At 40.5% G+C, this 13675-nt stretch overlaps 1 protein-coding gene across 1 annotated transcript; it reads right to left on the bottom strand.

The window, feature by feature from the left end:
• Window positions 1-921: 921 nt before the first annotated feature.
• arsh (arylsulfatase H) lies at window positions 922-11584 on the bottom strand. Its single transcript, XM_083997266.1, has 11 exons — window positions 11509-11584; window positions 10586-10741; window positions 10199-10320; window positions 9949-10071; window positions 8284-8486; window positions 5238-5458; window positions 3935-4071; window positions 3388-3525; window positions 3112-3271; window positions 2330-2451; window positions 922-1682 (listed from the first exon to the last, which is right to left on the bottom strand). The coding sequence occupies exons 1-11, from the start codon at window positions 11511-11513 to the stop codon at window positions 1288-1290; spliced, it is 1782 nt and encodes a 593-aa protein (XP_083853392.1). The 5' UTR covers window positions 11514-11584; the 3' UTR covers window positions 922-1287.
• Window positions 11585-13675: the final 2091 nt, after the last annotated feature.

Genomic DNA, 13675 nt, shown 5'->3' with positions numbered 1-13675 from the left:
CCCACAGTCTTCCAAGTCTTTCTCTATAGAAAAATATGTAGAACCACAGAATGTCCTTGTGGCCACAGTAGGACACCCTGCTGACCAACGTCAACGTCCAGCCTGCCTGTGTGTCCTTGAGCAGTGCTTTTCTGCAGCTGACCGGCCGCTTGGATCTTCTTGAGTGGGAGTTAGTGAAAAAAAAAATCCTTTATGAGATCAGAAAGCATCATCATCCCACCAAGATGACAGAGATGGATGGCAAAGTAACAGGTGAGAATTTTGTAGATACTTAGAAAAGAAAAGAAGGACAATGTAAAAAAAAAAAAAAAAGGTGACTAATGAGGCGCAAAAGGAAGAAATAGCCAAAAAAAAGATGGCTACAGTGAAGTTATAACTAGAACTAAAAAAATTATTAAAAAAAATAAAAATGCACAAAGGGCGGAACTTCTTACTCAGCTAACAACTATGGAAACAATACAGCGTTAGAGCAATGCCTAAATGCTACTGCTGTGTATTCACATACTGTACATTAGTCTGCGGATATTTTCTGTGCTTGGGGTTGACAATATGCACAGGACTGATTTTATGTAAAACTAATGTCACATACTAATACTATACTAATAGCACAATTGCCTTCAGTGACCCCCCACTCCCCGCTCCCCACTTCCCACACACACACACACACACACACACACACACACACACACACACACATTTTGCCATCTTTTCATACACGGTATAATTCTGCCCCCTAATGGCTCAGCCTATAAATTGCTTTTAGTTTTGAGTTTTACCCTCCCTGACTCTCTGTTCTTCCAAATTGAATTAGTTACTGTACAATTAGCTTGCTATAAGTTTGACCAACTCCAAAGCCAGGTAACATTACTGTACCATATACTCCAAACACTCACAGTATAAATAAGAAATAAGACCATCAGCTGATCAGATCCTTCATTTAATGATTCTCAGATGTAAACAATCAATTTCCCTTTTACATGTGTTGACGCCACTACATTGCAGTGTAATAATGCCCTGACCATAAGAAGAGTACACTAATCTCTTGATTAGTCAGTACATTAATCTTCACTTGACTTTTGACTCATTGAAATAGTACTACATTTTCAATTTTTATGAATTGCATTGTACAGCCAGCATGGTAGGACAGCTCTTATCACTTCTTTGAAATGTTCTAGGAATGATGAAAGCACCTGAATGTCCCTTGAGCCATAAAATCTACAGTAATATATTATTTTTTGAAAAAGCTCATTTTTTTCCTTCATGTTAGTCACATGTTGTATTTTTCCCTTAAATATTATGTGGGGCATCTTCTTTGCAGCCACAGAATGGAAAGGTCCCACAGCAGGGCTGAAGCCAGGGTCTCCACAGAATCTTGTCCCAAGTCATTTGGCTCTGGACACCGGGTGCATCTGTATCGTCAGACACCTGTTTATTTCTGAGGGTAGTTTGATGCAACTCCACGGCTTTGGCAGTCTGCTCAAGAATCTCAGCAAATTTTGGCTCAGTGTCTGGGGTTAGTGGATGCGACTCTGATGGGTCGTGGAAGATGTCGTATATCAGCGGTGGATTGTGACGTGTCACGTGTTCTCCGTGACAGAGACAGACCTTAGTGTCGTAGCAACCACCAGCTCCAGGGGGAGAAAAGTTTGGAGTAAAAAAGTGCACCTTGAAGACGGAGTCACCTGGAAGAAAACACACCCAGGTAACACATGTATTAAGGACATAAACAAACCCTGTCCTCATTTTCAGCATAACTGGACGGAGAGAAATGGTTCTGAATTGAATGTGGCTCTTAAGTGCCAAGAGTGGAAGGCAGTTTAACACGGCTGTATTTTTTTACAGCACTAAGCTAGAAGAAGGAAGTTGCAGCCCTGATGTAATTCTGTAATTTTGCATGATAATCTCCTCTCTGCTTTTCTCACATAAAGTACAACATATTTTTTATATTTGGCTAAATCTGCTGAAGATAATGGCTGATCTTCATGCCAAATAAAATCAAGAACCAGAACTGGACTGATAAGATGAACTGGTAACAGAACCACTAAAATCTGAACAACGATTATTTTTAGTATCAGATTTATCAGCTACATTCAAATTCTAGTGAACTACAGTAGTTAAAAGGTTTATATTTTCTTTAAATAAATGTATTTTAATATGTGAAGTTTTGGTGAAGAATCAAATAATGCAGTTTGTTTTTTAAGCTGAAGGTACAGTTTGTTTTCTATTTTAGTAAAGTCAGATCAGAGTAAAAATCTGAACCTTTGTCATTCAAAACCTTTTGCCTGCTATGTGACCTGGAAAATATCATCAACAGTTGGCGGTAACTTACTGCCAGGTGGGTGCCAGCGAACTGCGTTCAGGTGGATGCCGCAGTAGTGGAACATGAATTCATGCTCTGATCGTTCTACTTTCCCCTCCAAAAGTGGCATGAGGTTATAGCCATCTAAGTGTCTGCAAGAAAGATACAATAAATGGAGTTACAGTTCAGAGAGAACTGATCTGATGAGATGCAGTGTAATTTAAAATCAAGGCACAGAGTTAAACAACAGCACTGCATACAGAGAAGGTTCCAGACTATTTATTTTTAGCTCTCTAATGAAACATTTCACGTTGTAAATTTCAATCTTCACGGTTACACAGAGGGTCAAAAGACATGTGGCAGCAGGTATTAATGTTCAAATAAATATTTCCATTTTGAGAAATCCAAATATATGTAACATAAAGATTATATTTTTTTCAAGATATAAATTTTGAATGTACCATATTGTCTCTGACCTTTCTTACGCCACCTACAAGGCTTGCTAAATTAATGCCCACATGGCAGCCTTCTCCAAAACAAAAGACAAGGTTGTTTACAGGTAATGAGGTACTTTTGGATCCACATTTTAATCATGCAGAATACTTAAATTATTATGTTCTGGTTTGGAGTAATTGCATGATCCTTTCTCCCCTGTTTATGTAACTCTGTATTACGACTTGGTGCACCACTGCATTTATCACTGCACAGAAGCTTTTTAGCCCTTCCAAGAAAAAAAAAAACCTGGGGAAACAAATGAGACGCAGTGAAAGACACACAATACAATGAAAGCACACGTATCAGCCGCTCTGTACCTGTCTGGTTCGGTGTCCTTGGCTAAATACTTAAGGGTAGGGTAGAGGTCCATTAGGCTGGTGGGTTCATCTACTACTCTCCCAGCTGCCAGTCTGCCGGGCCAGCGGAAAATACCAGGTACTCTTATCCCACCCTCCCAGCCACCCATGGCTTTCCCACCTACAGATGAGAAAATGTTTATACCATCAACAGGAAAACATCTGAGTGTTTGCTATAGACACATAAAAGATTACAGCGACCGTCTTTAAATAAAAACAGGTTAGGATATCATCTACCTTTATAGATGCTATTCCAGCCCCCTGTCTGGCCGATTGTCGGGACAGCATCCTCTAGGTGTCCACCGTGATCTGATGTAAAGTACATCAGAGTGTTGTTGGCGAGACCGAGGGAGTCCACAGTCTCAGTCACCTTACCTTGAAAACACAACATAGCATTAGAGACGATTGTTGAGGTAATCCATCATGTGAGGGAGTTTAGACTCTATAAACACAGGAACCTGTTCTGACTTTCTTGATGGTTTAAATGTAATTCTGGTATATTACAACCTCTAACTATTTTTCCTGCTATGGCAACATTGCTACAGTGAAATAATATGGGGAAAGACACACAATCAGACAGGGTGTAAACAACAAGGCAACAATTTAGGCAGATTATCTAAATCACTGTATGAGGAGAGGCGTGTTCATCAGAAACAGAAACACAGGTGCCACGGTGACGCTGCCGTGTTGTGTTGATGGCCAACTGCCCTCGAACTACCGTTACAGCCCACACTGTGTAATGTTTAACAATGCATAATAGCATGAACCCATCTGCTTTACTCACCAATGATCCAGTCCATTTCCTCTACATTGTCACCGTAGCGTCCATGGCGACTTTTGCCATCAAAGGCAGGGGTTTTGAAAAGTGGTGTGTGGACATGGGCCAGTGAGAAGAAGAGGAGGAATGGACGATCAACGTTGCTGTGGAGGAAGACAGAAAAAGAGATGCTCTCATAAATATTAACCATTTAGAATATTTCATGTATAGTAAAGGTCAGAGTGAAACTGTATTTTTCCTATAGTGCATCGTGTTTAATCAGTGAGCCATGTATTGACACACAGCTTTAGGGGAGTAAACATGGAGATTAGATTTCTTTTAGTCAATCCAAAGTTCACTGACCTGGTAAAATAAACAATAACTCGCTATCACACCACATATATTATACGTTTATTGATTTATACCTTAAGAGAGTACAATGTCATTCTTCTTAGAATTTCTCCTTAAAGTTAAGACTAGGACCATGTAAAGATAAAGGTTATTCACAAAGCATCTTAGCCCTTAAAAGAGCTTGTAAGGTGACAAACTGTTAAGAGGAAGGAGGAGGACTTTTAAGAAGCATTAATTTTCTACACAATGTGTTCCTCATGGCTTACGCTGGATTTCCCTCTCAAATCGTTATGTGAAATGACCAGAATGACGATTAAACATAAGCAAATAAATATCGATAATAATTATCGACATGTGACTATTTCACAAGTCTGTATATGTTCAAACAAGTTGCAGCTTCTTTTAAATCTGACAACAATTTATTGAACTTTGTTAAATTGTTATAATATAAAATCATTTTCACGATTATTACATGTCATACAGTAATAGCCATAAGTTCTGCGATCGGTGAATTTCACTGTCAGTGAATTTGTTTTTCCCCCTCCTTTTTTCTAACAACCAATCAGAGATTAAAAAAGAATGAGTCATCAACGGGGTCAACCACACCTCCCCACTAAGATAAAAGTTTCTGTCCCCTCCTTGCTCTCTCATGAACTTCCTAATTCACTCTTAAGCTAAGATTCCTTGCTACTGTAAGAATGTTTAGGCTGAGTTAGGAGCTCTCTGAATCTTTGCGAATACAGGCCCAGGTGTTTTAGGAAACTGCATTTTATTTATTTTTTGGATGATTTTCATCTTCAGTAGAAACAAAGGGCTCTGGGCTGAGTGCCACAAACAGGATGAAAGTATCAAGAAATAGTGTTATGATACAATAACTCTAGCTTTAGTCTTTGAGACACTTTCCTGAAAATCCATTTTCTTACCATGAATGATTTTATTTTAAAGTGACATGTGTGTTATTTTGCTGGTGCATTCCTACCTCCTTATGAAATGTTGTGCTTCTCCCAGCAACCTCTGGGACAGTGTCTGCATTGTCATTGGCTGCTCAATCACATCTTGGTTCCTCATAATGATACAATTCCAGGTGGGCAGGAGTTTAAAGGGCACATACCACACAGCTGTTGCTAGGATACTGAGAGAGAAGAGCGTGACCAGGAGCCACAGGCTGACATCAAGGAGGCCACACACACGGACACATACCTGGAATTAAGCAGCACATGCACACACAAAAACGCTGTCATACAGTACATCATCACGACATGTAACCACATATTAACACATAACTTCCTCTGACGCACGTCGTCTGCACGGTAATTGTATAGCTGTTTACACAATTTGCATTCAGTGAAGTTATTACTATACTTAAAACGCTGAAAAGAGAAAGAAGTGCATAGATCTATGTAGAAATATACATAATATACCAAAAGTAAGACATACAACTAGAACAGTAAATAGTGCTGTTAAGGTGTATGTTAATGAACAATCCATTGCCGATTGTAAATTGCAATTGTAAAATATCCAGGGTAAAGCTTAGGGCCATATAACTCCCTCAATAAAACCAACTGACATTTAGATTTTGTCGTCTTCATTGAGGACGTCATGGTGGGCCGTGAGAAGGCTCTGGCTCTCTCTATGTTCACGTTGTGTCTATGTTGGTCCTCTTCAGGTACGTTGAGCTTTTTACCACAGTGCAAAGACATGCACGTTAGGTTAATTGATGACACACCACCATAGGTGTGACTGTGAGCATGATCGATAGATTTGTCTCAATTCATGGGTTGCAGTGACGTCACGTCGAAGGGACCGCCGCCATATTTGTGTCCGATTTGACAGGTCTCCTCATATGACAGCATGCAAACCGCAGGATGGAAATGACAGTTTCTTGACAAAATGACAGGGTTTCATACATCCTGTCTGGGTTTATATCTCTAACAACAGACAAACTCTATATTATCCCACTTATTACACAGTTTATGAATTAATTAATTAATTTGAGACGTAATGTTGATCAAAGTACTTAGTCCGGTCACTTCTCCGCTGTTTGCTCCTCACCCTCCTCTCGGTCGACTTGTGTGTAGTTGTTTTCAACGAGCTTTTGATAATCAATCAGTAGATTGATGAATTATCATGTAAATGTTACGATGTGCGCATTTATGTCGTCCTGTCTGTCATAAGAGATTACGGTTACGGGACACGTTTGTGTCACGGACTCGCGGTGGCACAGACACAACTGGTCACAGCTGTGACACTGCGCTGGCCCGTCCGCTCTGTCCGCTCTGATCGCAGGTTTGGTTTCCAGCAGCGGTGAGGGAGGCAGAGAGCCTCCACTCTCCCTCTAACAAGCTACAAGTCATTTCTCTAACATCACAATTAGTCTGAAGCTGGTAAAAATTAAACACAAGGTAAAAATCCTTGATAGTTATTCTGCCCTGCTCCGCTTATCAGAGCGGCGTCCCTAGCAACGGCCCGTTTTACTTAGCAACGGTCTGTTATACAGAAATAAAAGACCCTAAATGCAGAATCAGTGAGTAATTAATAAGAAAGTAATCAAAATGCAGAATTCAATATATCCATGTTATTAAAAAAAAAAGTGAATCCCCTCTTTTTGTGAGACTTGTCACAGCCCACGCTGCCACTGATAGACTGCCTGCAGTCAACTATTTATTCCGCCTATAACTTTACGTCTTTTGGGATGGAATAAAACTGCAGTCCGGGGTTTTTTTTTGGCGACTGCTATCACAGTCAACAGCACAATATAATCCTGGCATCTTTCAAATAACGTCAATTTTCGGTCTCTTGCTGATTTCCTCCTACTACTCCACTTGTTCTGGTAACGTAACATGCTGTGATCTGTGCCCAGATCGCCCTGATTCGGACACAAATATGGCGGCGGAGAAACACAGTGACGTCATGTGAATCTAATGAATATGTCAACCCTGTGATTAACTGGCGTCTAATCCAAAACGTTTTCAATGATGTTCTATTTCTGTACAATGCAGTGTACTTGTAAGCTCTCGACCCTAACCCTATAAATTCTAATGTAAACCACACACACACACACACACACACACACACACACACACACACACACACACACACACACACACACACACACACACACACACACACACACACACACACACACACACACACACACACACACACTAAAAACCTAAAGAAAATCAGTACAGTCAAATCAAAACCTCTGTGGCAATGTCTCAACCCCTATGCCCTTATACATGTCACCTTAGCATCACAGATGGTATCATTTATTGCAGGGCTGCTTCACTGTATTGCACCAGACATGTGGTGTAACATGGCACTTGGATTCTGTTTGTCTGTAATTTCATGAAGTTGCCACTAGATGATATCACAAACCATTACCAAAGTAGTTGCTCATTTTCACCTAATGGAACATAGTACATTGTGTCCTTGTTCATACATACAGGGCAGTATTTAAATTTAGGTCAGAAAATAGTTTTATAGACTCATGTCTCCCTGCAGGCTGAACTAAATTGTTCTAGTTCTTTATTTTCTCCTCCTTATTTTTCCCCTTCAGAACAAATGCCTGTTTCAAGTTGTCCTGCTTGCTCTACCTGCGGCACAGCTGTTTTCCATTTGTCTGAGTTCCCATCGCCAGGTCCTCACCAAATTTCACTTTCGACATTATTTTGCTTTCCCCTAAAACAGGTTTCTGGCTGACGTGACTGTGAGTTTCACAATTGGAGCTTCTGTTCCCAGTCTTTTTTCAAACCCCGTGGCTCATGTCTAAGTGATTACATATTAGTTCATTTGCTTTAGGGCGAACAGCACAGCAACTCTTTGTTTTCCGATTTCAACCTTGTTGTCTGGCAACCCAGATGTATTTGTTTGTTATCTTCCTCTTTTTTTTTCCTTTTCTTTTGTTCTCGAGACGAGTCATCTTTTTCCTGCATTATCTAAACGTCTTTTGTCCAATCCACCGTTGTGTGATCATTTCCAAGAAAAGGAAAATAAAAACTGAAATGATTCAAAATCCGCCTCACCAGAGAGAACAGACCCACTCCGAGAAGGATGGCCATGTTTTGGAGTGTGTGCTGGAGGTCTGCCAGGACATCACTCCCATGTCCAGGCACACAGTCGTTGAACAGTGTAAATGGCAGGCCATAGAAGTAGCTGAAGCCATGCTGGTTTGGGTGATGACAGTGATCTCCTCTGTGTTCACAGTTCACACCCAGGTGCCATTTACCTGCAGGGACAGTGACACAGAAAGACAGACACAGGAACAAAGACAAGAGACAGGAGTAGGAATACAGGTCAGATTTTTGCAATGAAAACTGTTTACTTACTTAGAATTACTGTATTACTATTGCTGCGTCTGTTTTGCCTTGATATTGTCTGTCTGTGTTCTGTTTTGTAATTGTCCATTGTATGATTTGTCGTCACAAGGTTTCAAAGTCTTCTTGTTTATGTTTTCTAGAAACCTGCCTTGGGACTGCGGCTGAAATTTAGCAGTTGTGCTAAGTCCGGCACATTTACACTGATGCTTAATGCGTCAGTGTTGATGAATGTGCACTGTCCCAATTCAATAAATAAAGAAATTAAATGAAAGATAATCATAATACTATCGTGACAAAGCTAAAGAATAAATAAGTTTCAACACACTGAAACACAGAACGAGACACAGCCGCAGATGTGGGGTCAGGGTGGAGACCCATCAGCCCAGCCCTGCCACAGATGTGACAGGTTTGCATCGCCTCCAGCCGGGTATTCTCACTAAAGGTCAGGGTGATACCTTTTACGTCAGAACAAATCAGCTGCAGGTTCAAACACAACAGCCAAGAAGTCATCGAGGCACGTGTATCATGAGTGGCATGTACCTGACTCTGAGTCATCCATTCAGAATCTCAGTTTCATGTTGTTTCAAATAGACAGAAAAAAAAGAAAAACATTCATGTGAAGATATCTTTTCAGCAGTTTATACAAACTGCAGAAAAGATTATCTTGCCATGAAAAATATTAAGACACTTTTGTAGCAGTTTTGAAAAGCCTAAACTATAACTAGAGTAAAAAGTTTCTTTGCCTCCCACTGTTTTTTATTTTATTTTATCAGTGTTGTCATTACTGTACGCCTGTGTGCAATGTCCTCTTTTAGCAGTGCATGCTGCGAGAAGCTGGCATCGTTTAAATTATACTACATTTTCAGTCCATTAAATCCAATAATATTTCCCCTCAGAAACCAACACACACAATTTAGTCATATTTTTGTGCTGCCAAAGCCTCCAGCTAGAAATACTGGGCTCTTTCAAGGAGGCAAAGACAAGCCAGAAATAGAAAGACCTTCATGAATTTCTTTAGCAATGTCATATGAATTGAGAATTACAGGGTCACTAATATTCTATCACATGAATTGTAATGAAATGTATTACCTTATTTTATGCAAAATGCAAACCAATATGTGTTTCATGTGAATGTGATGTCCCTAACTGCATTTCAAATTGCCTCATTATGTACAATAACGTCTTTTTCCTCCAGTCTAACACACACAAAGAGAAGACTTCAAGAGCAGACACACCCAGACTCTATATTCTACATATCCACCAGGCTGTGTGAAATGTGGCCAACTGTCTTTTCTGTGGGTGCTGGGAAAGGGCCGGGGGAAATTCTATATTAAGGACTGGAAAGTCAATGCTCACATTATGTTATCTCACCCACTAGGCCAGTAGTGTATCCTTGTTGCTGCAGCCTCTTAGCGAAGGTGGTCTCGCTTGCAGGAAGCCCCCCTGAACCGCCGAGAAAGAGCAACACCTGCACACGGCCTATGCTGCCCATTCCTGATCAGGACACACATGAAAGAATAAAATGAATGAACAAAAATAAATCACGCTATGTTTGACACGCTCATCGGTGCAAACATGCCTCTATTCACACTGGCTGAACAAGTTTTTGAGTATCTGTTACCTGAGCGTATTGCATAACGCCCTGTCATAAACGCAGCCCGGCTTGGAGTGCAGAGAGGAGCAGCTGCGATGTGCTGAGTGAGCTTCACCCCTTCAGAAGCCAGTTTGTCTATGTTGGGAGTCCTGCAGGGACAGAGCAGGTGTGGCACATCTGAATGATACTGAACAACATCTGGCGTGATAGACAGGAAGGGATGGATGAAGATGTTAATGATAAAAAAATCAATGTCAGAAACTGGAGGCAATGAGGCCTGAGCAAGAGGGAGACACACACACACACACACACACACACACACACACACACACACACACACACACACACACACACACACACACACACACACACACACACACACACAAGACCTGTGGCGCATTTGTTCAGAATTACCTGATGGTGTCATTACCGTAGCAACCCACATCACCTATGCCCAAGTCGTCAATCATCATCAGGACAAAGTTCGGCTTCCGGTCCACTTTCTCCCCCGTGACCTCACTTCCTGCTGCCAGGAGCAGGGAGAGAAGAAGAGGTGCCACCAGAGGGGACCTAAAAAAAACATTTAAAAATATTAGAAATTTTTTTTTTAATGGCATGATTTGTAAATGCATTGGTTAACATTTATTGTTTTATTTATTAAACTCTCTAAATTTGTTTTCTACTTTTTTTTATTGGTCAAACAAGATATCAAATACCTTTTCCTGCCATTGTATTTACCAAACAATGAAACCATTAATTCAAATAACAACAAATAAGTTAATACATTTCATTGGTGATTATTTTTTAAATAAGCATAAGCTGCTGCTGCTTTAAAACACTGTTTTGCTGAAGCTTGCTTCTTCAGGCAGAGCCATTGCAGCTCATTAATTTCTCCAAGTAGGCTGCACCCTCCCTGTTGTCACTTCCTTTTCCTCCTCCTCCTCACGAGTAAACGGGAACACAAAACCAGTTTGATTAACCCTGTGGCATAACTGCACGCTGTGTCCAGATCATCAAACACTGGAGCATGAACCTTGTGAACCTTGGTCTCTCACAACGGGAATGACTGATCTCTCTCTGCTACACGTCACGGTGACTGACTGATGTCAGCCACGGCCACACTTTGCACTTCTGTGCGTTTAAAAAGCAAAGGCTGTAGACCTACTGTAGGCTACGTGGTGCAGGAAGGTGCCAAGGGTGAGCAGAGTGTGCATTGAGGAAAACCGTTTAGTTTCACGTCTTAATTAATTGTTAATGTAGAAGAATTGACCGTGGTTATTAAAGAGTGCATTGCATGTGCTGTTTTAATATAGCAAAGGCAAATTGTGTGGACTCACCTCATTACTGCACAGTGCACCGATTCATAAAACTTCAACTCTCTGACACATCCACTCTGCTGGAGCCGCTGCTGAGCCCGCCTCCCTCGCCACAGTCGACCTTTAGCTTATGAGCGCACAGACACTTTTACCTTAACGAATGGATGAAGTGCGCAATGTAAAACATTAGTGTGTGAGGAGGAGTCTATCCATCTGTTACAGATTATCCCATCCATACTATGTCCACTGTGCTTTGTTAAATGGTCTTGGACTCAGTTGAAAGAATAGTTTTCAGCAGTGTTTGTCATATAATCTTCTTGAGCACAGTTTTAATACATCTCGAGGTGCCCACACTGGATTGCAGCTTTGTTTCTTCTCTACCACACTGTAAAGGAAAATGACAATAATTTCCTCCAGTGGATGTCATCGCCGCCCAATGCAGATCAAAATTTCACACCATCAATCATAAATGATGATGTATTGCTCATCACAAGAGTTCAAACCACTGAACCTTTATGTCTTATGGGCCTTTTACAGACAATGCAAAGTCAATCCTCCACCACAAGTTGTTTGTGAGAAGTTTAATCACAAAGTGATTTTTCCCTCTTATGCTGGGTAATTTGGATCATTTTTAGAGATCTGACGGGTAAAACCGTTGATGAAAATACAAAGAACCAGAAAAGCCGATTGTGTTGCAGTAACTTTTTCTTCTTCTTCCTTGTTTTGACATGTCAGATTTACCTCTGTGGGGGTTCCTCATTCTCAGAAATAATAAGTTGACCTTGATGATGTTTAGGCCTGGAAACAAAGAAATAAACAATAGCCTAACATTCAGATGTTATTTTACAGTGAATCAATAACTTGGCATTTAGGGACCAGACCAGAGTTCTTCTACACTGAGGTATATGTGCTTTTAGTTCTGTGAATTCTCTGACTGGATCAGGCATTTTTATGAGTCAGTTAACCCGCAGACACCAACACAGCTTAGTTTTTATTGTTTATGTGAAAGATAATTTGATCTGATTTATTTAGAATCAAATCATCTTTATTACTGAATCAATACCAGGTCTGCTCACAGAGCTGGGTTTAATTACACTGTTGTTGGTGTGGGCGTAATGACTGATGGGTATGAAATGAATATTTTCACACATTCAGAAACTATGCATGTATTTATTTAGTAAGAAAAACCAACCCAGGTTCTCACATAATTTCAGACAGCCTCAGGTGTATGTTAATGTACCTGTCACCATCAATCATTCACAACGCTCCAAACTCTGTGCATGAGTTCCCTCCTTTAAATATCTCACATATCAAGCATTTCAGGTCATGTCTCATGGTGTGTGCATGTTACTGAGTTTGCAGCACCTTGCAGGGACTCAAGAAAAGTCACATAGAGAGACAATTTAACATAAAGGTGTTTTACCTATCAATGAAAAGCAGTACAAAATGTTTAAGTCATGCACACACACGCAAATATACTTGGCAGGGGAATAACACACCAACTCCCACGAAAATGTTTTATTGACTCCTCAAACATTATTTACACAATTCCAGAAGAACAACACAAGTGCCAGATGACAAAAATTAAGAAGACAGTTCCTACAAAAAAATAAAAACAGAATATTTAAATAAAAAGGAAGAGTCTTACACTGTAGTCTAAATCAAAAATGAATTGTCTAAATATGTTAAATGGATCAAGATGTATACAGGATAGGAAAGCGCTTCTCTCTCATGATGACATTGTCCTTTGTTGGGATATTGAAGAGTAAGGCAGGACTGGTCAGCACTGTTACTGATGCCCTAGCATTAACTGGGAAGTGCACTTCAGGCCTCAATAAGCTGACGATTCCCTTTACATTCGGGTTTGGATGCTACGCTCCATTAGTTTGTGTTTACAAGGAATCTGACTGCTTGGCACTAAATGTAAAATGGACTGTAAGGCTCAAAACATACAGTAAGCAGTCCTTATTCCATTGTAAGAGATTTATTGTTGTTTCAGTCCCCTTTACATGAAATCAGTCCCGGTGAGGTGTGTGATTGTGCACTGCAGGACAGCTGAGTGCTTCTGCTGATTCGTTTTGCACTCACCAAATCGCACAAAGGAGGCAAGAACTGCGTTGAAAGGAGGATCTTGTTTTGAAAGGCAGCGGTGGCTATTTCTGAAAGCTTGTAATTATTTAGTGGGTAT

This window comes from Trachurus trachurus (assembly GCF_905171665.1).
Source record: "Trachurus trachurus genome assembly, chromosome: 21".
In the NCBI taxonomy this organism is placed as follows: Eukaryota; Metazoa; Chordata; class Actinopteri; order Carangiformes; family Carangidae; genus Trachurus; species Trachurus trachurus.
Note: the sequence above shows the minus strand (reverse complement) of the source record. Positions and strands in the feature narration are given on the sequence as shown.